Here is a 27425-nt window from a genome sequence, read left to right as displayed (position 1 = left end):
GGCATTACTGGTGCCAGGGGCCCTCAGAGTCAGGCTACTGAGGACGGAGAGCTACTCCCAGAGCCAGGCCCTTACACTGGGGAGGAGAGGTGGTTGGACAGGCTCAGATCTGATCTAGTCAGCCTTCTGGGCTTCCAGGAACCAGAAAGGCGGTGTGACAGCCTTTAGGTTCCTGCTTATACAAATAAGCCCACTTATTTTAGGGTTTGGAGGAACCACACGGAGGGGAGGGTCTACACTCAGCCTTTGGGCTACACATTACCTACTTTTATATACAGTCAACCCTTGAATAACATGGGTTTGAACTGTGCAGGTCCACTCATAGGAAGTTTTCTTTCTTTTTCAAAAGTAAATACCATGGTACTACATGATCCGCGGCTACTTGAATCCATGGGTGCGGAACCACGGGTACAGCACTGCGGATATGGAAGAACCGCAGATATGGAGAGTTGACTTTAATTTACACACCATTTTTCAACTCTTGGGAGGGTCTGGGTCTCTAACCTCTGCATAATTCAAGGATCAACTACAATTACATTCTAGGAAAAACTGGTACTCTATTTTAGTGCCATCCATCATAATAAATTATGTTTAATGTTGCTTTAAACAAGCAGCTAAATCACAGTATAGAACAGGAATCTGAGACAACCCCGTCGCACGAGGACAGGAACACGCAGCCAGCGGTGAACTGTGCTTCTCATCAGTGTGAGCCTTACTCTCCGCGGCAGCTGCTCCTCTCTGTTCCTACACAGCACAAAGCGGAGGGCGTGAGGCTTCCGAAGACCAGGGAGGCCCCACGGACAGTCCAGGACTGCAGTGTCACCTCCATATCAGGGAGGCGGGGACTGAGTAGGACGATGGTGTCCACAGGGCTTACTGGCTTTGTTGTTGCTGTTGTTTCATTTTCCAGGTCAACAACCCACAAGGAGGGCATGGAGTCAGCCTGTACAGAACCTGGTTGTCTAGGGTTTAGATAAAATGTAACCACCAGTTGTTATGGAAAAGAAGTAAGAGGCAGTTCCTCAATAATTCTGCTCTTAAATGCAAACTAGAGGGCTTCCCTGGTGGCTCAGTGGCAAAGAAACTGCCTGGGAATCCAGGAGACAAAGGTTCGATCCCTAATCCGGGAAGATCTCACATGCCCAGGGGCAACTAAGCCCGAGAGCCACACTATTGAGCCTGCACTCTAGAGCTGGGATCCACAGCTACTGAACGAAGCCACTGCAACGAGAAGCAGGTGCACCACAACTGGAGAGGAGCCCCAGTCGTCACAACCAGAGAAAAGCCCGGACAGCAACAAAGGCCCAGCACAGCCTGAAATAAGCAAATACAAAAGCAAACTGGAACTCCCTTCATGTTTTATGGTACTTAGAGAAGACCAAGAACTTCACCTAGCAGGTCAAATACGTTCTTTCTGAAGTAGAAATCAAAGTATTCCCCAAGTCTCCAAATTCCTACTCTTCTAAAAATTCAGCAACCATAGAAAGAAAACAATTTACAAACCTCAGGATTTAAATTATAAAGGGGGTTTGAAAGACATGCTTCATTCTATCTGTTTCTTTTCCACTTAAAAAAAAAGCATAAGTACGTTATAGAAGTGGATGCTGGTTATTAAAACTGAATTAGAAATTGGAGGGTAACTTGATCCGCAAAACTTTGCCACACAGTTTACAAGTTAACCAGAACTAAGAATATGCTGAATATTTTAACAAGAACAACAACAAAATTCAAGTGACTTAAGATATTTATCAAACTTCTCTTAAATGCTTTACTCCAAAGACATATACTCAAGCTCAGAATTCCTAAGCAAAAAGCTCAGAATGCCCCAAAGCCTTTGTAACTGGTTATCAGACATCTTAGGGTCCAAATCTCTCCCTGTTTGTGCTGTCATCATAAGAATGAGGTTGGAGAGGGAGGAGCCAAGATGGCGGAGGAATAGGACGGGGAGACCACTTTCTCTCCTACAAATTCATCAAAGAATAACTGAACGCAGAGCAAACTTCACAAAACAACTTCTGATCGCTAGCTGAGGTCATCAGGCGCCCAGAAAAGCAACCCATTGTCTTCAAAAGGAGGTAGGACAAAATATAAAAGATAAAAAGAGAGACAAAAGAGCTAAGGACAGAGATCCGTCCTGGGAAGGGAGTCTTAATAGAGGAAGTTTCCAAACACCAGGAAACCCTCGCACTGGCGGGTCTGGGGGAAGTTTTTGAATCTCGGAGGGCAACCTGACTGGGAGGGGAACAATAAATAAAACCCACAGATTACGTGCCTAAAAGCAACTCCCAGCAGAAAAGTATCCCAGACACCCGCATCCACCACCAGCAAGTGTGGGCGGAACGGAGAGGAGCGGGCGGCATTGTTTATGTAAGGACCGGGCCTGAGTGCCCTGAGGACAATCAGAGGGAGCTTTTGTGAGTTACCAACTTAAATTGTGGGACAGCAAAAGAGAGAGAGAAAATTAACCAGCCAGAACACACTGCTGGTCGTTCGCAGAACAAAGGGACCGAGCAAGTCCAGAGAAGAGCTCGCAGGCTATGGACCGGCTCAGTCCCGCTGGAGACTGGAGGCAAGGGGGAGGGGAAAGGGGCAGGCGCGGCCCCAAGGACCACATCCCCTACCGCACTGCAAACAGGCCTCCAGTTTCTAATCAAAGACCTCCTGAGATTCTGGATGGTCGACATCCGCCGGGAGGGTCGTGGCGAGACACAGGGTACAGGCACCCGACCGGCGCGGGTGGGGACTGGGGCTGGGGACGCGGAGGGCAGAAGGCGCACTCACCCGACTGGCACGGGCAGAAACTGAGACTGGGACCACGGAGGGGTGAAGGCGCGCCGCACCCGGGGAGAGTGCGCCCGTCAAGCTTCTGGCTGCCTGAGCCACTCTGACGGGGAAGGCACAAAAAGCAGGCGCAGCTTTTTGTTCCGGGCTTTTGTGGAACACCTGGAGGGCTGGAACCACGCGCAGCGCAGGGCATGCTCCATATAGAACAGCCTGGAGCCTGAGCAGCGTAGAGGGGAAAGCAGCACCAGCCCCTCCCCGCAGCGCGATGGAACTAGCAACCTGAATAAGAGTCCACCTCTGCCCGCCTGTGTCAGGGCGGAAATTAGGCACTGAAGAGACCAGCAAACAGAAGCCAAATAAACAAAGGGAACCGCTTCAGAAGGGACCGGTGCAACAGATTAAAATCCCTGTAGATAACACCGACTACACCGGAAGGGGCCTGTAGATATCGAGAAGTGTAACCTGGAACGAAGAGCTATCTGAAACTGAACCGGACCCACACTGACCGCAACAGCTCCAGAGAAGTTCCTAGATATATTTTTACTTTTTTTTTTTTTTAAGTAAAAAGAGGAAAAAATATTTTTTTTTCTTTATTTTTTCTCTTTTATTTTCTTTTCAAATTCCCTATTACTCCCCCATTACTCCTTAACTTTCATTTTCATAGATTTTTACGATTTTTTTAATTAGGAAAAATTTTTCTTCTTTTTTTTTCTTTTTCTCTTCTATTTTCTATTTTTCTTTTTCTCTTATTTCCTTTTAAAGTCCCCAATACTCCTCTACTATTCCTTAATTTTCATTTTCATTACACTATAACCTTACCAAAAAAAAAAAAGAGAGAGAAGCCCTATTTTTAAACCGAACTTCATATATATTTCTAAAAATTTTTTGTGTGTTTTGGTTTTTGTTTTTAATATAGTATTTTTAATAGTCTAACCTCTACTCTAGATTTTTAATCTTTGTTTTTCAGTATATGATATAAATTGTGGACATTTAAGAATCCAATATTCAGTTCCCATTTTTATTCAGGAGTGTGTTGATTATTCTCTCCCAATCTTGACTCTCTGTTTTCTACCTCAGAACACCTCTATTTCTTCCTTTCCCCTTCTCTTCCCAATCCAATTCTGTGAATCTTTGTGGGTGTCTGGGCTACGGAGAACACTCTGGGAACAGACAACTGCATAGATCTGTCTCTCTCCTCTTGAGTCCCCCTTTTTCTCCTCCTGCTCATCTCTATCTCCCTCCTCCCTCTCCTCTTCTTCATGTAACTCTGTGAACCTCTCTGGGTGTCCCTAACGGGGGAGAATCTTTTTGCCATTAACCTAGAAGTTTTATTATCAGTGCTGTATAGTTGAAGAAGTCTTGAGACTACTGGAAGAATAAAACTGAAATCCAGAGGCAGGAGACTTAAGCCCAAAACCTGAGAACACCAGAAAACTCCTGACTACATGGAACTTTAAGTAATAAGAGACCATCCAAAAGCCTCCATACCTACACTGAAACCAACCACCACCAAGAGCTGATAAGTTTTAGAGCAAGACATACCACGCAAATTCTCCAGCGACGCAGGAACATAGCCCTGAACGTCAACATACAGGCTGCCCAAAGTCACACCTAACACATAGACCCATCTCAAAACTCATTACTGGGCACTCCATTGCACTCCAGAGAGAAGATATCAAGTTCCACGCACCAGAACACCAACGCAAGCTTCCCTAACCAGGAAACCTTGACAAAACAATTGTCCAACCCCACCCACTGGGTAAAACCTCCACAATAAAAAGGAACCACAGACTTCCAGAATACAGAAAGCCCACTCCAGACACAGCAATCTAAACAAGATGAAAAGGCAGAGAAATACCCAACGGCTAAAGGAACATGAAAAATGCCCACCAAGTCAAACAAAAGAGGAGGAGATAGGGAATCTACCTGAAAAAGAATTTAGGATAATGATAATAAAAATGATCCAAAATCTTGAAAACAAAAGGAGTTACAGATAAATAGCCTGGAGACAAAGATTGAGAAGATACAAGAAATGTTTAATAAAGACCTAGAATAAATAAAAAAGAGTCAATTAAAAATGAATAATGCAATAAATGAGATCAAAAACACTCTGGAGGGAACTAAGAGTAGAATAATGGAGACAGAAGATAGGATAAGTGAGGTAGAAGATAAAATGGTGGAAATAAATGAAGCAGAGAGGAAAAAAGAAAAAAGAATCAAAAGAAATGAGGACAACCTCAGGGACCTCTGGGACAATGTGAAACACCCCAACATTCAAATCATAGGAGTCCCAGAAGAAGACAAAAAGAAAGGCCATGAGAAAATACTCGAGGAGATAATAGCTGAAAACTTCCCTAAAATGGGGAAGGAAATAGCCACCCAAGTCCAAGAAACCCAGAGAGTCCCAAACAGGATAAACCCAAGGCGAAACACCCCAAGACACATATTAATCAAATTAACAAAGATCAAACACAAAGAACAAATATTAAAAGCAACAAGGGAGAAACAACAAATAACACACAAAGGGATTCCCATAAGGATAACTGCTGATCTATCAATAGAAACCCTTCAGGCCAGAAGGGAATGGCAGGACATACTGAAAGTAATGAAAGAGAATAACCTACAACCCAGATTACTGTACCCAGCAAGGATCTCATTCAGATATGAAGGAGAATTCAAAAGCTTTACAGACAAGCAAAAGCTGAGAGAATTCAGCACCACCAAAACAGCTCTTCAACAAATGCTAAACGATCTTCTCTAGACAGGAAATGCAGAAAGGTTGTATAAACGTGAACCCAAAACAACGAAGTAAATGTCAACGGGACCACACCTATCAATAATTACCTTAAATGTAAATGGGTTGAATGCCCCAACCAAAAGACAAAGGCTGGCTGAATGGATACAAAAACAAGACCCCTATATATGCTGTCTACAAGAAACCCACCTCAAAACAAGAGACACATACAGACTAAAAGTGAAGGGCTGGAAAAAAATATTCCATGCAAACGGAGACCAAAAGAAAGCAGGAGTCGTAATACTCATATCAGATAAAATAGACTTTCAAATAAAGGATGTGAAAAGAGACAAAGAAGGACACTACATAATGATCAAAGGATCAATCCAAGAAGAAGATATAACAATTATATATGCACCCAACATAGGAGCACCGCAATATGTACGGCAAACGCTAATGAGTATGAAAGAGGAAATTAATAGTAACATAAAAATAGTGGGAGACTTTAATACCCCACTCACAACTATGGATAGATCAACTAAACAGAAAATTAACAAGTAAACACAAACCTTAAATGACACAATGGACCAGCTAGACCTAATTGATATCTATAGGACATTTCACCCCAAAACAATCAACTTCACCTTTTTCTCAAGTGCACACGGAACCTTCTCCAGAATAGATCACATCCTGGGCCATAAATCTGGTCTTGGAAAATTAAAAAAAATTGAAATCATTCCAGTCATCTTCTCTGACCACAGTGCAGTAAGATTAGATCTCGATTACAGGAAAAAAATTGTTAAAAATTCAAACATATGGAGGCTAAATAACACGCTTCTGAATAACCAACAAATCATAGAAGAAATCAAAAAAGAAATCAAAATATGCATAGAAATGAATGAAAATGAAAACACAACAACCCAAAACCTATGGGACACTGTAAAAGTGCTAAGGGGAAGGTTCACAGCATTACAGGCTTACATCAAGAAACAAGAAAAAAGCCAAATAAATAACCTAACTCTACATCTAAAACAATTAGAGAAGGAAGAAATGAAGAACCCTAGGGTTAACAGAAGGAAAGAAATCTTAAAAATTAGGGCAGAAATAAATGCAAAAGAAACTAAAGAGACCATAGCAAAAATCAACAAAGCTAAAAGCTGGTTTGTTGAAAAAATAAAATTGACAAACCATTAGCAAGACTCATTAAGAAACAAAGAGAGAAGAACCAAATTAACAACATTAGAAATGAAAATGGAGAGATCACAACAGACAACACTGAAATACAAAGGATCATAAGAGACTACTACCAGCAGCTCTATGCCAATAAAATGGACAACTTGGATGAAATGGAAAAATTCTTAGAAAAGTATAACTTTCCAAAACTAAACCAGGAAGAAACAGAAGATCTTAACAGAGCCATCACAAGCAAGGAAATTGAAACTGTAATCAGAAATCTTCCAGCAAACAAAAGCCCAGGACCAGATGGCTTCACAGCTGAATTCTACCAAAAATTTAGAGAAGAGCTAACACCTATCTTACTCAAACTCTTCCAGAAAATTGCAGAAGAAGGTAAACTTCCAAACTCATTCTATGAGGCCACCATCACCCTAATTCCAAAACCAAAGATGCCACAAAAAAAGAAAACTACAGGCCATTATCACTGATGAACATAGATGCAAAAATCCTTAACAAAATTCTAGCAAACAGAATCCAACAACATATTAAAAAAACCATACACCATGACCAAGTGGGCTTTATCCCAGGAATGCAAGGATTCTTTAACATCTGCAAATCAATCAATGTAATACACCACATTAACAAATTGGAAGATAAAAACTGTATGATTATCTCAATAGATGCAGAAAAAGCCTTTGACAAAATTCAACACTCATTTATGATTAAAACTCTCCAGAAAGCAGGAATAGAAGGAACATACCTCAACATAATAAAAGCGATATATGACAAACCCACAGCAAGCATCACCCTCAATGGTGAAAAATTGAAAGCATTTCCCCTGAAATCAGGAACAAGACAAGGGTGCCCACTCTCACCACTACTATTCAACATAGTGTTGGAAGTTTTGGTCACAGCAATCAGAGCAGAAAAAGAAGTAAAAGGAATCCAGATAGGAAAAGAAGAAGTGAAACTCTTGCTGTTTGCAGATGACATGATCCTCTACATAGAAAACCCTAAAGACTCTACCAGAAAATTACTAGAGCTAATTAATGAATATAGTAAAGTGGCAGGATATAAAATTAACACACAGAAATCCCTTGCATTCCTATACACTAACAATGAGAAAACAGAAAGAGAAATTAAGGAAACAATACCATTCACCATTGCAACAAAAAGAATAAAATACTTAGGAGTATATCTACCTAAAGAAACAAAAGACCTATACATAGAAAACTATAAAACACTGATGAAAGAAATCAAAGAGGACACAAACAGATGGAGAAACATACTGTGTTCATGGATTGGAAGAATCAATATTGTCAAAATGGCTATTCTACCCAAAGCAATCTATAGATTCAATGCAATCCCTATCAAGCTACCAACGGTATTTTTCACAGAACTAGAACAAATAATTTCACAATTTGTATGGAAATACAAAAAACCTTGAATAGCCAAAGTAATCTTGAGAAAGAAGAATGGAACTGGAGGAATCATCCTGCCTGACTTCAGGCTCTACTACAAAGCCACAGTCATCAAGACAGTATGTTACTGGCACAAAGACAGAAATATAGATCAATGGAACAGAATAGAAAGCCCAGAGATAAATCCATGAACCTATGGACACCTTATCTTCGACAAAGGAGGCAAGGATATACAATGGAAAAAAGACAACCTCTTTAACAAGTGGTGCTGGGTAAACTGGTCAACCACCTGTAAAAGAATGAAACTAGAACACTTCCTAACACCATACACAAAAATAAACTCAAAATGGATTAAAGATCTAAATGTAAGACCAGAAACTATAAAACTCCTAGAGAACATAGGCAAAACACTCTCCGACATAAATCACAGCAGGATCCTCTATGACCCACCTCCCAGAATATTGGAAATAAAAGCAAAAATAAACAAATGAGACCTAATGAAACTTAAAAGCTTTTGCACAACAAAGGAAACTGTAAGTAAGGTGAAAAGACAGCCCTCAGATTGGGAGAAAATAATAGCAAATGAAGCAACAAAGGATTAATCTCAAAAATATACAAGCAACTCCTGAAGCTCAATTCCAGAAAAATAAGTGACCCAATCAAAAAATGGGCCAAAGAACTAAACAGACATTTCTCCAAAGAAGACATACAGATGGCTAACAAACACATGAAAAGATGCTCAACATCACTCATTATCAGAGAAATGCAAATCAAAACCACAATGAGGTACCATTACACACCAGTCAGGATGGCTGCTATCCAAAAGTCTACAAGCAATAAATGCTGGAGAGGGTGTGGAGAAAAGGGAACCCTCTTACACTGTTGGTGGGAATGCAAACTAGTACAGCCACTATGGAAAACAGTCTGGAGATTTCTTAAAAAACTGGAAATAGAACTGCCATATGACCCAGCAATACCACTTCTGGGCATACACACTGAGGAAACCAGATCTGAAAGAGACACGTGCACCCCAATGTTCATCACAGCACTGTTTATAATAGCCAGGACATGGAAGCAACCTAGATGCCCATCAGCAGACGAATGGATAAGGAAGCTGTGGTACATATACACCATGGAATATTACTCAGCTATTAAAAAGAATTCATTTGAATCAGTTCTAATGAGATGGATGAAACTGGAGCCCATTATACAGAGTGAAGTAAGCCAGAAAGATAAAGAACATTACAGCATACTAACACATATATATTGAATTTAGAAATATGGTAATAACCCTATATGCAAAATAGAAAAAGAGACAGATGTACAGAACAGACTTTTGGACTCTGTGGGAGAAGGCGAGGATGGGATGTTTCAAAAGAACAGCATGTATATTATCTATAGTGAAACAGATCACCAGCCCAGGTGGGATGCATGAGACAAGTGCTCGGGGCTGGTGCACTGGGAAGACCCAGAGGAATCGGGTGGAGAGGGAGGTGGGAGAGGGGATCTGGATAGGGAATACATGTAACTCCATGGCTGATTCATGTCAATGTATGACAAAACCCACTGAAATGTTGTGAAGTAATTAGCCTCCAAGTAATAAAAATAAATGGAAAAAAAAAAAAAAAAGAATGAGGTTGATCTTACCAGAAATAAAGTACAGGCCAAAATACACTCCCTGAGGCTAAAAATCTGAGCCAAGGCTTTCAGGTGTCTGTGGGGGAAGGGTGCAGACCCCAAAGTTGGCACACCTGCCAGGACAGGAAGTCACCCGCATCAAACACATGTGATATGGCTACAGGGCCTAATGGCCAACCCATGTATGATCCAATGCAATTTGCAGAAAAGGAACCAACTTGGTGATTAATGAAGTAGCCAACTGTGGGGCTGGGAAACCCTCAAATTTTTACTATTTAGTCGCTTGAAATCTTGCAGAATGCCAAATACAGAAGACTATTCAAAAATAAAGTTCCTGATACTGGGAAGGATGGAAGGCAAAAGGAGGAGGCAGCAGCAGAGGTTGAGATGGTTGGATGGTATCACCAACTCAATGGACGTGAGTTTGAGCAAGCTCCGGGAGATAGTGGAGGACAGAGGAGCCTGGCATGCTATAGTCCATGGGGTTGCAAAGAGGTGGACACAACTTAGCAACTAAACAACAAAAATGAAAATTCAAAAATAATTCAAATAAATGTCAAAGTAGTAAATAATGCTGTAAAAGAACATGTTCTTCTATTGAGATAAAGTACTGGGGCTTACCTGGAGGTTTTTGTAAAGAATAATGACTAAAAGTGAACAAGACCAAAAAAACATCCACTTTGCTAAATTTCCTTTAGGATAGATTCCTCAAGGTAACTATGAAGAGTTAGCTGATAACAGGTAACATAAATCCATTGTTGTTATATAAGCACTACCGAAACCCTGCACTAAAATACCGCCTTAGGGAACACCTCAATAGTACCTGCAAAATGAAGGGGGGAAATCAACCAGAGTGGATACTTTTCCCATGACTGCTATCCCCAGCTTCAAATACAAAACCTCCTGGTCCAGAAGGCTCTGTGACTGGTCACACAGCTAATTTCTAGAGGAAGTCAAAGAAAACCAAGGCTAATCTGATTTCTACCATACTGTAGGGAACCCCAGCTTTCCCTCTGGTGTAAAAACATAAGCCATGGGGAAATGTGACACATATCCTTCTCTGAGCAATAATAAAAGTTAAAGAACTTTCTTATGTAAATAACCAGCCCTGGAAACATGACAGTGGACAACTGCCAAGCTCAGGAATGGTGAAAATGCTGTTAGCCAGAGTGTGGCAGTCAGCTGGCATCTCTTTAGAGTGGATGGAGAAGGGCTGGCAGATGAGTACTGGCCGGTAGAGAGAGGCTGCAGGGATGGGGGTCAGCAGTGCTGGCAAAGGATGGGCTGAGCTGGTAGGGCTGCTCCCAAGGGGCTCCTGGAAGCTTATGCTTTTTTCAGTCATCCTGTCCACCCAACTCTCCTAGAACATCTCTGTCCGAGGAACAGCACATCGGCTACAGTGAAGCTTTTACATCATCCCAGATGTTCTTCCACATTAGAGCCACCCATTTCCCAGAAGCTGCAACACAGCTGCAAGTGCTTGGCCACATGCCCCCAAAGGGCAGGAGGGTCAGAGTCTCACCTCATTCCTGATTCCTCCCATTTTCATTCATAAGGGATCTTGACTATGTACATTTGTAAGCTGCCGTTCTGGTTTATCAATAAGCCTTTGGAGAGTTGTGGTTCTTGCCACAAATCAGCTCCCTGAAGCTAATCCTCTCAGAGCAGAATGAAAAAAAATGCTGTTCCAGCCCTGTGGCTGGGGACCCATTCTGGATCTTGGGGTCCCCTCAGCCTGCTGGCTCCTTTAAGGTCTGACTCCAACCTCTGGTTTGCAGTGACTAGTAAATTCTTCCCAAAATGTCTAGTAAAATTTCTTTTTTTTTTTCTTTTCCTTCCACTGAGATTATAGGGATATCCAAGAGATCAAATCAGTGAGAATTAGTTTTCTGGGTGTGTGCCTATGTGCTCCGTCACTCAATCATGTCCGACTCTTTCTGACCCCATGGACTGTAGCCGTCCAAGCTCCTCTGTCCATGAGATTCACCAGGTAAGAATACTCAAGTGGGTTGCTATTTCCTCCTCCAGGGATTTCTGGGTATACAGAGCCAAATAACCAATAGAAAGGGAAGGGTGGCTCTCTGTACCCACAATCTCTCTGACACAGATATTACTGGAGTGAGTGAAAGTCACTCTGTTATGTCTGACTCTTTGTGACTCCACGGCCTATATAGTTCATGGAATTCTCGAGGCCAGAATACCGGAGTAAGTAGCCTTTCCCTTCTCCAGGGGATCTTCCCAACCCAGGGATCAAACCCAGGTCTCCCGCATTGCAGATGGATTCTCTACCAGCTGAGCCACAGGAAAGTCCAAGAACACTGGAGTGGGTAGCCTCTCCCTTCTCCAGCGGATCTTCCTGATCCAAGAATCTAACCGGGGTCTCCCACATTGCAGGTGGATTCTTTATCAACTGAGCTATCAGGGAAGCCCCAAATTGAACCTGCATTAAAACGTGGGGGCGTCCATGGTGGTCAAGAGGTTAAGAATCTGCCTGCAATGTAGGGGACACCGGTTTGATCCCTGGTCTGGGAAGATTTCACATGTCATGAAGCACCAAGCCCGGGTGCCACAACTCCTGAGCCTGCGTGCCCGAGGTCCCTGTGCTCTGCAACAAGAAGCCACTGCAATGAGAAACCCTCACACCACAGTGAAAAGTATCCCCTGCTCACCACAACTAGAGAAAGCCCATGCACAGCAACAAAGACCCAACACAGCCAAAAATAAATCAATAAATACATTTTTAAAAATTAAAAAAAAACCGGGATTTAAAAAAACTTACCTAATGAAATACTGCTAAACATGGAAAAAATTCAAACACAACCTCATTCACTAAATATGCTTTCATGAAAAAACAAAGAAACTCTTTAAATATAGCATATAATCAGAAATAATTTGATTTTACAATCTGCTGCTGCTGCTGCTAAGTCACTTCAGTCGTGTCCGACTCTGTGCGACCCCACAGACAGCAGCCCACCAGGCTCCCCCATCCCTGGGATTCTTCAGGCAAGAATACTGGAGTGGGTTGCCATTTCTTTCTCCAATGCATGAAAGTGAAAAGTGAAAGTGAAGTCACTCAGTCATGTCCAATTCCTAGCGACCCCATGGACTGCAGCCTACCAAGCTCCTCCGTCCATGGGATTTTCCAGGCAAGAGTACTGGAGTGGGTTGCCATTGCCTTCTCCGTTTACAATCTGAAAATATCAAATGAATTATAGTACATTCATATGCCTCATATTAATTACACAGGCATTAAATGTTAGGTTTTTTAAATACTACAGTAATACAGGAAAATATTGTAGGAAAATTACAAGAAAATGTACAAAGTTTAAAAATCTTTTTGTAATAGCACTTCCGGTGATTTTTACCTTAATTTTGTATTTTTAAAGTTTGGTACAAAGAGAATATATTACTCTTACAATCATAAAAAATCAGTAAAAGTTTTAAAAGGCTATTTTTTAATATCAAGATTTCATACTATACCAATAAACTTAAGCTGTTTTTTCTTCAATCAGTTATCTCTAACTGCATCAGGAAATTAGTTTTAATCCAAACTTCTATTAACAAAATACAGATTAATTCAAATAATTTAGAAAGGTTAAACATAAAAATCTGATAGAATTCATTGGACTGTGGTGTTGGAGAAGACTCTTGAGAATCCCTTGGACAGCAAGGAGATCCAACCAGTCCATCCTAAAGGAAATCAGTCCTGAATACTCATTAGAAGGACTGATGCTGAAGCTGAAACTCCAATACTTTGGCCACCTGATGTGAAGAACTGACTCATTTGAAAAGACCCTGATACTAGGAAAGATTGAAGGCGGAAGGAGAGGGGGACAACAGAGGATGAGATGGTTGGATGGCATCACCAATTCAATGGACAGAGTTTGAGTAAACTCCGGGAGTTGGTAACGGACAGAGAGGGCTAGCGTGCTGCAGTTCATGGGGCCTCAGAGTCAGACACAATGGAGCAACTGAACTGAACTGAACTGGGTAGATCTCATGGAATTTTATTTAATGTGTTTTTAAATATACAAAATTGAAGCTCTAACTTCTACTTAAAAAGTGGCAAAGACTGTAGCTCCAAACCTAACAGTAAGAAAAGGCCAAATAATCATTAAAATCAACTTTTATTGAACCCATTAGAGAGCCGGGATTTCACAGCAACCAAGTAGTGTGAAATCTAAAAAGGGACAGTTTCCTTCCACTAAGAAAAGGCAGGACACAGCAATGGCCCATCTAAGGTAGAGTGGAGAAGGAGGATGGGAGGCACCATACTGAGCAGTAAGTAAAACTCAGATCACAGTTTTAACAAACAGTCAAGAGTAGACTGCCATGAGAGTGTGGAAGCCCTGGGAACTACAGACACAAAGGAACTTAGCATCCATTCACACTACTCTCCAAGGACTTCCATGGCACCATGAGGAAGATTGAGGCAGGGATTGAGACCTACGAAAGTCTCCCACAGCACAGGTTGGGGGATGCACAGCCCAGATAACCAGAACAACAGCAAACACCGCACAGGAGGAAGGGAGCAGCCACAGACCACCTGGATAGGCAGGAAACCATATCCCGAGTCTTCTCCTCTATGATACAAAAGCCATAAGCAGCAGGGAAGGGTAGCAAATCTTGTTGCCCCTGAAGCACAGGTAGTGTAGGAGAATGAAAAAGAATAAGACTCTGTACTGATGGGAGAGGGGCAGGGGCCCATCCTCAGAAGAGACCTTTTAGAGTCCTCCTACCACTGAGGGAGGGACAAGACCACTGAGACAGTCCCACCTCGAGACACAGGCACACTGACCTTGTTGAAGACCAATGTGGGAAACAAAGGCAATAGAGAAAGTCCAGTCCTGGAAGCACCAGGCCACAGGAGGTTCCACTTGGCAAGGGACAGAGGCATGGAGATTGACCTCCCTCTGAAATTTAGATGTGTAGAAAATGTTTAAAGCTCACAGTGAAAAAGGAACATTGAGAAAAACTCTCGAGCAAGCCAGTTCTCACCTAAGGCACAATTACTTAGTAGAACTTGGAAACAGGTGGTAAAGGAAGCTATTACAGCAACAGTAAAATCAAGCCCTGCTCCACTTGAGAGAAAACTGAAAACCTCTCTACTCTAACTGCTTAGTATTAGACACTTGCCCATTTACAGGCATAAACACTACCTACCACAGCCTATACTGTCCTATACATACCAAGCTTTCAACCAAAAATTATAAGATGTATAAAAAAGGCCCAATTCCCCACCCCTGTTGACAAGAAACAAAGACATCCATAGATTTGATGCAATATTAGAACTATAAAATTCACAATGATTAATATGTTAAGACTAATGGAAAAGGTAAACACCATGCATGAACAGATGACAAATTTCAGCAAAGGGAAACTGTAAGAATCAAATGGAAATGCTGGAAGTAAACATTTAAAGCCTAAAGCTTTCCTTTCCTGAGTGAATATGATCTTGAGGTTGGAACTCTGGCCTGAAATCAATAGGAAAAAAAATCAAAGCTCTGCATTTACATGTTAAACAATCACAGAGATGCAGAATGGAAGGAACCGGCAAATGTGGATGAGTAAAAAACAAAACAAAACCTGGGAGGTTTAGTGAATTATTAGTTTGATTGGAGCTAACACCCAGGGCTGCTGCTGAATGCAGTGGTGGGGTGTGTAGAAGGCTGACGCTGTATTCTGGGATTTTACCATAGCAAGACCCTTTGTACTGGATGGACAGAGAAACTGCTAACTCACATGATGAGGAACTGCAAACTACATCCCCAAGGACTGTCTGTGGAAACCATCGAATTTAACTTGGACAGGATGGCATAATCAGTTCAGTTCAGTCACTCAGTCATGTCTGACTCTTTGCAATCCCATGGACTGCAGCACACCAGGCCTCCCTGTCTATCACCAACTCCCAGAGTTTACTCAAACTCATGTCCATCAAGTTGATGATGCCATCCAGCCCTTTCATCCTCTGTCCCCTTCTCCTCCTGCCTTCAGTCTTTCCCAGCATCAGGGTCTTTTCCAATGAGTCAGGATGGCATGATATCTGTCTTTAAATACTTTAAGAGTATTTCCATAGGGAAGTGAGTGTGTGTTATTCCAGAAAGCAGTGAAAGGCATTTGGTTAATGACAGAGAGGTGGAGGTGGGTCCCCACAAGTAAGGCTTTCCCACAGTTCCAGTGTCCAGTAATGGCCGTTTGAGGGAAATGGCACTTGCTCAGCTGAAGTATCAGGAATGTGGCTGGTGAATGTCAGGAACATCTTGAACAAGACTTTTCCATCTCTCCAAGGCTAGAATTCTATTTGATATTACATTACTCAAAAACCACTTCAATGAATCTCCAGATAATTATGCTGAGGGAAAAAAGTTAACTCCGAAAGGTTACATGCTGTGGCCCCTACCATTCATATAACTTTATTGAAATCACCAAAGTATAGAAATGAAGAACAGATTAATGGCTGCCAGAGATTTAGGTTGAGTTGGGAATAGGAGGGAAGTGATATTGGGGCTCCTGTTAGTTATGGATACATTCTGTCTCTTGATTGTACCAAAATCTCAACTGCCTGATTTGCGATACTATAGTACAGTATTGCAGGATGTTTATCTTTGGCGAGAACTGGGTAAAGATTACACAGGATCTCTATGTATTACTTCTAACAATTATATGTGAACATACAATTATCTCAAAACAATTAACCAAAAAAATTAAAAATGAAAAAGCACTTCAGATCTCACCCACTGTGGGTCATCTGAGTGGATCACACTGGCAGTGACAAGCCAATGACCATGACCAAAGGGTTGACGAAACCTCCTCTACTTCACAACCAGCCAGCACTTCCTGGCACCATGGATACACCTGTTTAGCTCTCCTGGGGGACACTGCCTTCATCTTACCCAGTATGTCAAAGCTTTCCAGCTATTGAAGCCCGACTGCCAAATTTTCTTTTCTTGCTGGGGGAATTCCCTGTGGCTCAATGGTTAAGAATTCACCTGCAATGTGGGAGACTGAGGTTCGATCCCTGGGTCAGGAAGATCCCTGGAGGAGAAAATGGCAATCCACTACAGTATTCCTGCCAGGAAAATCCCATTGACAGAGAAGCCTGGCAGGCTACAGTCCATGGGGTCACAAAGAGTAGGACACGACAGAGCGACTAAGCACCACCACCACCACTACCTCTGCTAGAGGCAATGCCATAGTCATAGCTGCCCAGGTTCAAAACTATGACCCTTGCTTTCATTCTTCAAGTTGTTTTTCCACATGCAGAAATCTAGTCCTAGGAAGCTATTCTGCAAAATGTCTCCAGATTTTCATCAATTTCTGCTGCAATTCTTAGCCAGGTCTCACTATCTCGGGGCTTCGATAGCATGCTAGGCCCCAAGCTCCCTATCCCTGTCAATTTCTTCCCCTACCACCTCCATCCTACACACCCAATGTTACTTCTCATCATCGTACTGTCCTAACGAGAAACTTTGAGCCACAGCCCCAGTATGTGTGTGTGTGTGTATGTGTGTGTGTGTGTGTGTGTGTGTATTTGTTGTGGGAGTGGGGAGCATGGCTCTCTAAGGTGTATAAGAACATTTGTGTGTGTGTGAAAGGGGCTTGTGGCCAGAGCTCCCCTTGACTCAGGTTTAGCAGCTGTGCCACATGGGAGTCAGGGCGCAGGGCCAACCCCACACAGCACAAAGTAAGTCTGGAGATCTATGACCAGCAATTTGGGGCACAGCTGGGAGAATGAGCTGCAATGGGGCCAACAGAAAAATGCAGTGAGAGCAACATAGAAAGGGCAGGTTTTATGACAATATCAGGAGGTCATGAAACCTACAAGAAGGTTAAGGGATACTGGGGCCTTCCCCATGGCCAGAAGGCGATCCATACAGATAAAGAAAAACAGACTCTCTTTATGATAATAACGAAAGGTTATATTGTACAAGCCGAATCACCTTACCCCAGTTAATGAGACTTCCAGATATATGAAGAGGGAAAAAAATCCATATCATGTGAAAAGTCATGAGGATAGCATCTGCTTCTTACCTCTGACTGGGAAGTTTAAAGATGGATTTTTGTAAACAGAATGAAACATATTATTGAAAAACACTTTTTCTTTCTTTTAAAATGTAATTATTTGGCTGCAAATGGATCATTTCCTCCTCTGGTTATGAGACTCGAATACCTGTAAATATTGCATAATGGCCCGCTGGCAGACATATCTTGTTGCCTTTCATGGAAGGAAAATGAAGAATTATGAGAACAGAATGGCAAGGCTTCTCTAACCCCAGATTCCATCATCAACTCTGTGCCTGTTTTAAGGCACAAACAACAGGACCTCAGGGTTCCTGTCGTTCAGGTTCTGAGAAATCTTAGTCAAAAGAAAAACCTGGGACCCCTGGCTTTCCTTATTTCTTAATTTAATTTGAGTCAGGAAAACCTCTGTGGCCATATCGCCCAAACTGCATATTAAAGGAGAGGCTGAGGCTTCCTTCTTAAAACTTAGGGTTTTATGTTGGTTCACCTGTTCTTCCTGGCAGAGATCTCATTCCCCAGTCATGGGGGTGAGGGGGAGTGTTAAGGTCACCATACTGGTTTTGTAAAGAAGAAGTGATCTCATTAAAACTGCACTTGGTGGCTGCTGCCCCTATTGACTTTCAGCCAGTAACCTGCAACTGAGCACTCCCTGCAGGGTCAGCTGAGACCTTCCTCTTTCATTACAGAGTGGACACAGGCTCCGAGCAGGCCCACAGTCCCCTAACACCACCAACTGCCCCAAGGCTTAGGCTGAGCCTTGGCTCTATTTTCTCCTCCGCATAATGCCTGGTCTGGTGTTGAACACAGCAGCTGGAGACCATTGTAGGGAAAATGAAAGATGGAAGAAGGATCCAGCAGTGACCTATCAGTGCTGATGCCCCGAGTGCCTGGGCGGGGGAGGGAAATACCCTGCCTCAGAGAGATGCCCAGGGTCCCAAACACTGTGTGTGCTGCACAGGGAAAGAAGAGGGGAAACATAAGTCCTACATCTCATTCCTGAGGGCTTTGAATTTCATGATTTCCCCATGTTATTTAGAAGTCAATAAAGATGTCCCATATATTCCTTTCCCAGTGTTTATTTTCCTTGCAAAATGATGCCAAAGAAAAATCGACAGGGTACTGCTGCAACACTGAAGGCTGTGAGTCTTCCTCCCATCTACTGAGCAGACGGAGCCATTTCGTTAGGCCCATTTCCTTTTTCTCCTCTCCTTTTTTTCACCCTGGTCCTGGTCTCTCCCCTCATCCATTTCTCCCTCTCTCCTCTTCTCCATGCCTTTCCCATCCTTTTTTCCCCTCCCACTCCCTCCACCAGGATCTTACCCTTCCTCTACTCCTTCCTGGTGATGAGCTAAAAGGTGGTCAATTTTCCAGTAACAAGGGTAGCGGCTAGGTTTTACTCCTGTTTCTAAATAGGGTTGGTTGTCGGCATTTTATTATGACCATAATAAAGTCAGCTTTCATTGCAAAATCTCCCGTCTCCCTAGCTTTTGGGGTCCTCAAGACCCTGCAGGGAGCCCAGGGTATGGAGAAGCTTCCCAATGAACATGAAGGTTAAGGAGACTCAGCAGAAGGGAGGAAAAATCAGAAAACACTGAAGCAGGATTGAGATACATATCTTCCCTCAGTCTGAAAATCAATCCAGTAGGCTCATCATGCCACTCAGCTTGCAAGGTCACCTAAAGCACTTTGTAAATAAAGGCATATCCATTTCCCAAAGAAAATAGAGCCAAATGTTTAAAGAGAAGAAGAGGAGGAGGACGAGGAAGGAAAAAAGAGAAGGAGAAGAAAAGATTTTCAGTCTTCTAAGAAAAACCGTAACTGTTTCTATTATAATATGGGAGAAGAGACTCTATTAAACAATAATACTGGGAAAAGGAAAATTGAGCAGAAGATGTGAGGGTCAACCAAAGACCCGGGACCCAGTGGGTATCACATACCAAGGACTGCGACTCTGCCCGAGAGCCCAGGGCTGGTGCCCACCAGCCTTGGCAGGCTCGCCACTGTGAAGGTGGCAGTGAGCATAGGGATGGGTAAGCCTGGGGATGACCACGGGTTCTGCAGGGACCCCCAGGAAGCTATACTGACTCTGCAACATGTCTAAATCAGGTTGAAATTCCCCACCCAGGCCCCCAACACCTTCCCTGCTTGACCCTGCTGCCTACTCTCATCACCGTGATGTCCAACATGCTGCCTCACCCCACGGGCTGACCACACTCCAGCCTGGATTCACTGGCTTCTGCTCAAGCCGGGATCCCTTCTGACTTCCTCCAACTCTGCCTTCCAGCCAGGTCCTTCATGGCTCCACCTGAGAATCTAGAGAGAGCGACGCTAGAGGCTCCCTCAGTTTCCAACACCCCTCGAGTGTCACGGCGGATCTTTGAATGTCATGGCAGATCTTCGAGTGTCATGGCGGATCTTCCAGTGTCATGGCGGGTCTTCGAGTGTCATGGCGGATCTTCCTTCTCGGGGCCGTGGCCCCAGGGACTGAGGACTCACAGAAAAGACACTACCAAACAGACACAGATCCCCAAGATCCATGGGGGAACTAGAGAGATCGAGTTCCTCAACTACAAAGTGGGGACATTATTTACCTTACAGTAGCCTTGTGTGGATTAAAGGCAATAATGCTGGAAAAGCACTTACTATGGTGCCTGGGTGAATTGTGAGTAAATGCTGGTCACTTTTATAATTGATGGCAGAATTGGAAGGCAGACTCAAATTCTTTCATCTATACATACAGGAATATGCATATACATATATGCAACATACACATACTTAAGTAACTGACCGTATTAAACATTAAATACATTAGGTAAGATGAACGGCAACCCACTCCAGTCTTCATGCCTGGAAAATTCCATGAACAGAGGAGCCTGGCAGACTATAGTCTATGGGGTCAAAGAGTCGGACATGACTGAGCATGCATTCGTTGGCTTTACCACTGGCAAGATTAATGCTCTACCCATTGCCTAATGTTTTAATTAAATGTTAAAAACCAAAGGTGCCAAAAGTATTTGATTAAAAATTAAAAGAAGGGGCTTCCCTGCTAGTATCAGTGGTTAAGACACTTCCATTGCCAGGTACACAGGTTCCATCCCTGGTTGGGGAACTAAGACCCCGTACGCTGCACGGGCAGCCAAAAACTTTAAAAAAAAAAAAAAGCTTAAAAGAAAATAACTAAAATGCATTAAAAATTAATAAGTTCTGTGCAATTTGGGTATTTTTTTAATCTATAAAATCATAGTCCTTGTTTGTACTCTGACAGGGCTGGAACAGAGCTAAATAGGACTTCTTTTTGCAAAACCATCCCAGAGAGCATAACAAAAAGTGAGGTGTATGACATACAAACCAAATAAAATGTTCAACCATAATCTCTTACCTTGGACCCAATGAGAGTGTACAGCCACTGAATGGTTTCATTGTGGTTTATTACTCCATTCATCCCATCCACGTACAACATAATCTGGCCCAAAGCTAAAGAGAAGAGAAAAAGAAGCAAGGAGATATTATGGTTTTATAAGTAAATAACATCTCCCGTGATCATAATGTCAAGTGAGATTCTCACACTTTAAGTACACTGTATGTTAATGGTCAAATCTGAAGATCTGATCTGATTTGATTCCTGAGCTCTGAAATTAGCGAAATCTCATTGCAGAAAGTGTGGACCATTCCAGAAGAAACAAAGGCTATTCCTGGTATCTGGAAGATGCAATTAAGGCACCAAATCCAGTGACTGTTGCTTCTCTGTGCCTTGATGTATAAATACATGTTTTCTGTTTCTATATCTGGGTGAAGTCCCAGATGGGACACAGATATGGATGAGATGGTGTCTGGGTCATGGCCTCCAGTTACAGAAAGAGGTTCTCAAAGCAACCTGTCCAGTGCCCCAGCCTGTGGTCAGGCTGGTCCCAGATGCTATGGAACCATCCTAAGTTTATTTGAATCCTTATATAGGAAATAAATATGTATTTAAGTATTATGTGTAATCCTTTCTAAAGATTTTTGGGTTTTAAAATGTCAGATATTATGAAAAAATTGTCATTATCAAATAAATTCTTAGTTAAGGACAATATAGTCACCAAATATTGTCATTATCCATAAAAAATATATTATTACACTTTTTAAACAAATACTAACTCAATTTTTTCAGTTCCCTTAGTTTCAAAATAATTTGGTGTCTAGAAAATCAATAAACAAAGGTTATATACTCTAAACAAATAGGCTTCATTGAATTACATCTGACCTGCTAAATCTTATTTCAGTCATAATTAATTGGTATGGCATTGACACTTTTGGCAACCCTTTTTTCCTGGTAATAATAAATATCTCATTTTAGAAAACTTAAAGTAAGAGGTGTGAAATAAAAACAATTCATAATCTCATAATTTATAATTATTCTTAACATGTTGATATATTTTTCCTATATTCTTTCTTTTATGCTTTACACACACACAGCTTTATATGCAGGTTGTAGGAAACAGTTCAGATGAAATGGTATTGACTGAAAACAGTAAATAAAACATAAAATATGAGTATCCACTAATTCCAAGCATACAAATATATGTGTTATGTCAGAAAATTTATTTTTATCCAAAAAATAGATAATAAAATCACATAATCATTCTGAGAAAAAGTACGTTCTTATATATGTAAAAACTCAAAATTTTAAGCAATTAATTGAATGTATCCTTGACACAATAAACAGTATATTTTTGGAAATACCAGATTCATATTCTATTTGGTCGTGAAACATTAGAGATATTCCTGTTAAAATCAGAAGTAATTTTAAAATGATGTCCATTAATCCTATGATTATTTAATACCATGCTAGAGAGTTTCAGGCAAATTTAACAAGACATGAATAATAATAAAAGGTAGGATGGTTAGAAATTAATATTTAAAACTGTTATTATTTGCAAGAAATATTACAGACCAAATAAAAATTCATTTAAAAGATTTATAATGAAGAGATCACAATTACAACCACATTCTCATCTTGATGAGAAAAAGTATGTAATACACAAAGAAAATCAAACTTTGACATAAAAACATAATGCTAGATAAATGGACACATGACAGAAAATATGATAAAGGTTTAAATGATTTATTTTAAAAGTTGATAAGAAAATACTAAATGCCAATATAAAAAAGCCAAAATCAAACCAGTCAATCCTAAAGGCAATCAACCCTGAAAATTCATAGGACGGACAGATGCTGAAGTTGATGCTCCAATACTTTGGCCACCTGATGTGAAGAGCCAACTCATTGGAAAAGACCCTGATGCTGGGAAAAATTGAGGGCAAAAGGAGAAGGAGGTGACAGAGGATGAGATGGTTGGATGGCATCACCGACTCAACGGACATGAGTTTGAGAAAACTTTGGGACACGGTGAAGGACAGGGAAGCGGGGCATGCTGCAGTCCATGGGATTGCAAAGAGTTGGGCATGACTTAGTGAGTGAACAACACAAGAGGGAAGACAAACTGGTTTACAATAGTAAAGTTGTTCATTCTTACTATAATAAAAATGCAAAATAAAACAACAAGGGTAGCATTTTTATTTAAATTATCAAAGACATTTTTAAAAGAAATGATTAGGTATCAACCGCTGCAGAGGTTAAATAACTAACTTCATGCATTCCTGGCATCAGGGCAAACTGGTACAAGTCCTGTAATCTATGTAGTGCTGTAATTGTTTTAAAAATAGTTTCGATAGTTACCATTTAGTGTCCACCATCTCTCAAGATTTGAGGTGGGGGGACTTTATATGTGTTATTAACACAAGAGCCAGGCTGTATAGGAGGTATTACTACCCCCACCTGACAGAGGAAAAACTGAGGCTCTGAAAAGTGCTCCCAAGCTCCATCACTACCAAGCGGCTGAGTCTACCTCTAGCCAGGACAAGTGACTCCTCTGTGTCTCTACTCAGAGCCTCAAAGTCCTCTCGAAGCTCTTCCTCAGCCAATGTGATTTCAACAATCTATCCTAAGGAAATAACCCTAAGTTAAGGGAGGAAAGAGAATGAAGCAAAAATATGCACTGAAGTGTCATCTATAACATCAAAACATCAACTAAAATCCACACATCCACATATATAAAATCCACTAGAACACCGCATACAGAGTAATTTACCAAACCTATGTCCTAACTTGTGAGCTGTTTCTGATAAAATAGTTAAAAAGTAGAAAATGAGAAACATTATATAATTCAATAAAGTACTAAGATCTTCAAGCATTGAAGGAAAGGAAACCCCATGATATATTAAGCATTATGACATGATATATGTTCTTTGGATATATTTTCTTCTACTTTTTTGTTTTCCTTGTTTTTCATTAAAAGTACCTATTACTTCTCTAACTGGAAAGCAAACAGATACACAAAAGGGAACTAAATAAGACTGCATAATGCAAAGTGTTAAGTGCTTTTTCTGGTTTTTAGAATTTTTTTACTAGCTTACCCCTCTCGGCATACCCCTCCCTCCTTCAGTAAGATAAAGCTCCCACTTCATGGAAGAGTTCTGAGAATTCAGCACATCCTGCCCCATTTTTTCCTTTTGCTTTTTCTTTCCTCCTCTCCCTTCCAAAACAAACTGGCAAACCTCCAGGGAAGAGGCGTTTGCATCACTGTCCTTTTCCCACTCAAGTTCCACTGTTGGAGAAGCAAATTCAGATGCTAGGCTTCCCTGGTGGCTCAGATGGTAAAGAATCTGCCTGCAATGCAGGAGACCCGGGTTTGATCCCTGGGTCAGGAAGATCCCCTGGAGAAAGGATAGGCTATCCATTCCTGTATTCTGGCTTGGAGAATTCCATGGACAGAGGAGCCTGTTGGGGTACAGTCCATAGAGTTGCAAAGAGTCGGACTCAACTGAGCAACTAACGCAGACTTTAGCATCTTCCAAAGCAATGGCATGGGGGAGATGATGGAAACTGTTTATAGTCTCTGGAAGGTGCATTTCTTGGGGGGCCCTTCCCCCCTCCCAAGGCTGAAAAGCCAGGGAGTAAAGTCTCCCCACTGACTTCTCAGGGCCTCTGGTATTGCAGAAAGCCCAGCAAGCCAGGGCATCGCTACGGAAAGTGAGTCAAAGTGAGAATTTCTGTAAGTTTTTTCTCCATGATCTGTTTCCCTTCAAGGTTCTATTAACTGCCCACTTTGGAGGAAGAAAGTCACCAGAAAGTCCACATCTAATGGAATCAATTTTCTGATCACGCTAGTTTGTCAGAATATTGTGAGAAGCAAAAGCTTTCAAGTTAGATCTCCCCGCACCAGAGCCCACCCTGAAACCAATGAGCTCCTTCCTGCAAAACCCAATGCAGACACAAGATGGCGCTAAATAGATTTAAGTGGGTTAAAAATCATACTAAGCTTCGAAAAGCAGAAAAATCACCAGCCTGGATGAGGGCCTGTGAATAAAACTCACATGGGAGGGGAAAAAAAGAAAGGAAAAGTAGATGATCTGGGTCACAGGAGCCACAAAAATTACAGATTTCCATTCTGAAAAAGGATGAGGAGTATCAGCAAGTCAGAACAGAGTGGTGATGGTGCGCAATGACAGCACAGGTCTGAAAAGAGAGACCAGGCCATTTGTTGTTACACTGCTCTTGGAGTTTTCTCGAGGCATTTTTATTAACTTTCTGTGCTTCTGTTCCTTCATCTCAAAAGTGAGATAGTAAGATTGTAGTACCTATTCTGCAGAGGCGTTGTAGGGACTGAGTTAGATCAGAGGCTTTGTCAGAGTCAGTGCTCCATAAGTGTCAGTCGTATCAAGGATGTCACTGAGGTCACACATCAATTATCAACTGAACAGAAGCACATGATGAAAGACTCTTAAGACACAGAGTGCGGAGAGCCCACTGCCCAAACAAAGTCACGATTAGTTTATTTTCTAAAAAAAGGTTTTTTTAATATATAGATATGTGATCCATTTTGAGATAATTTTTTTTAGAAATTGTGTGGTTTAGACGGATATTCTTTTTTCACACATTTATTCCATGGGTCTAACACCATATTCTGACTATTCGATAGGATGCTGCTGCTACTCAGTCGTGTCTGACTTTTTGTGACCCCACAGACTGTAGCCCACTAGGCTCCTCTGTCCATGGGATTCTCCAGGCAAGAATCGTGGAGTGGGCTGCCATTCCCTTCTCCAGGGGATCTTCCTGACCCAGGGATCAAACTCCAGGCTCCTGCATCTCCTGTATTGACAGGCAGATTCTTTACCACTGAGTCGCCTGGTAAGCCCAATGCATTATCGAGGTTGCAAGTTGTCTCGACTGCTTTATTGATGTAAGTTGTCTCCACTGCTTTTAGACCCATTTTGAACTCCAGCAAGAAAATAGCTTGAATTTGCTTTTTGCCTAACATCATTTCCATAGTCTAAAATAAATATAAAATAAACAGCAAGTAATAAGTCATTAGTAAAAAACCATAAAGCGAGAAGTGTGCATTAAAATGATGTATAACATAACCACATTTATTCAGAATATATTCCAATATCAAACAGCAAACTTCAGTAATGCAAACCCTGCAATTACTTTTGCACCAACCTAATATTATGGGAAATGCATTAAATCTACAGATAAATTTTGGAAGAATGACATCTTTACTACATTCAATCTTGCATCCCATGATCTTATTATGTCATCATGTAGATCTTCTCTGTTTTCATTGGTATTTTGTAGTTTTTAACTAGAGATTCTGTATATTGATTTTTGCTAAATTTGTATTTCATATTTTTTGGAGCTATTGGATATATTTTTTAAATTTCTGCATTCCTAGCTATTTATTATTAGTTCAGTTCAGGCGCTCAGTCATGTCTGACTCTCTGCGACCCCATGGACTGCAGCATGCCAGGCCTCCCTGTCCATCACCAACTCCTGGAGCTTACTCAATCTCATGTCAGTTGAGTCAGTGATACCATCCAACCATCTCATCCTCTGTTGTCCCCTTCTCCTCCTGCCTTCAATCTTGCCCAGCATCAAGGTTTTTTCCAATGAGTCAGTTCTTCGCATCAGGTGGCCAAAGTATTGGAGATTCAACATTAGAATAAATATAATTTTTCTTGTTTTGACTTTGTATTCTGTAACTTTGTTAAACATTAATTCTAGGGATTTGCAGGATTATGTTTCTGCAGACTGAGGTTTTCTATATAGATAATAATGATGTCTGTGACCTAGAGCAATTTTATTCCTTCTCAATCTATATCCCCTTCAGCCCACTTCCCTTTATTCCTCCTTGCCTTATTGCATTGGTTAAGTATGAATATTCAATAGTGGTGGTTGGAGTGGACAACTACCTTTTCTCAATATTAAAGAGAAAGAATGTAGTCTTTCACCATTAATTATGATGTTAACTATAGGTTTTTGTACAATGCCCTCTATCAAGGCAAAGAGCCTCCCAGTGTCTAGTTTCTTAAGAGAGTTTTTAATCATAAATCGATGCTGAATTTTGTCAAATGCTTTTTCCGTATCAGCTGATATTATCAAATGGCTTTTTTCAGACTGATAATGCGATGGGTTACAGAGTGAATTTAAAATATTGAACTAGCCTTGCATTCCCTCTTGGCCATGGTGTATTATTCTTTTTATATACTGCTGAAATTGATTCACTGATATTTTGCTGAGGATTTTAGCATCTTTGTTCATGAAACAGTGGT

At 41.4% G+C, this 27425-nt stretch overlaps 1 protein-coding gene across 6 annotated transcripts in view; it reads right to left on the bottom strand.

Annotated features, from left to right (window-relative positions):
* Positions 1–27425, bottom strand: part of FHOD3 (formin homology 2 domain containing 3) — a 515377-nt gene that overhangs the window by 189535 nt on the left and 298417 nt on the right. For all 6 annotated transcript variants that reach the window (XM_070452863.1, XM_070452865.1, XM_070452864.1 and 3 more), the window contains exon 6: positions 21155–21249. In XM_070452863.1, coding sequence (XP_070308964.1) covers positions 21155–21249 — 95 coding nt within the window. The remainder of the gene's footprint in view (positions 1–21154; positions 21250–27425) is intronic.

Source organism: Odocoileus virginianus, chromosome 22 (assembly GCF_023699985.2).
Source record: "Odocoileus virginianus isolate 20LAN1187 ecotype Illinois chromosome 22, Ovbor_1.2, whole genome shotgun sequence".
Lineage (NCBI taxonomy): Eukaryota > Metazoa > Chordata > Mammalia > Artiodactyla > Cervidae > Odocoileus > Odocoileus virginianus.
This window is presented reverse-complemented; position numbering and strand designations above follow the sequence as displayed.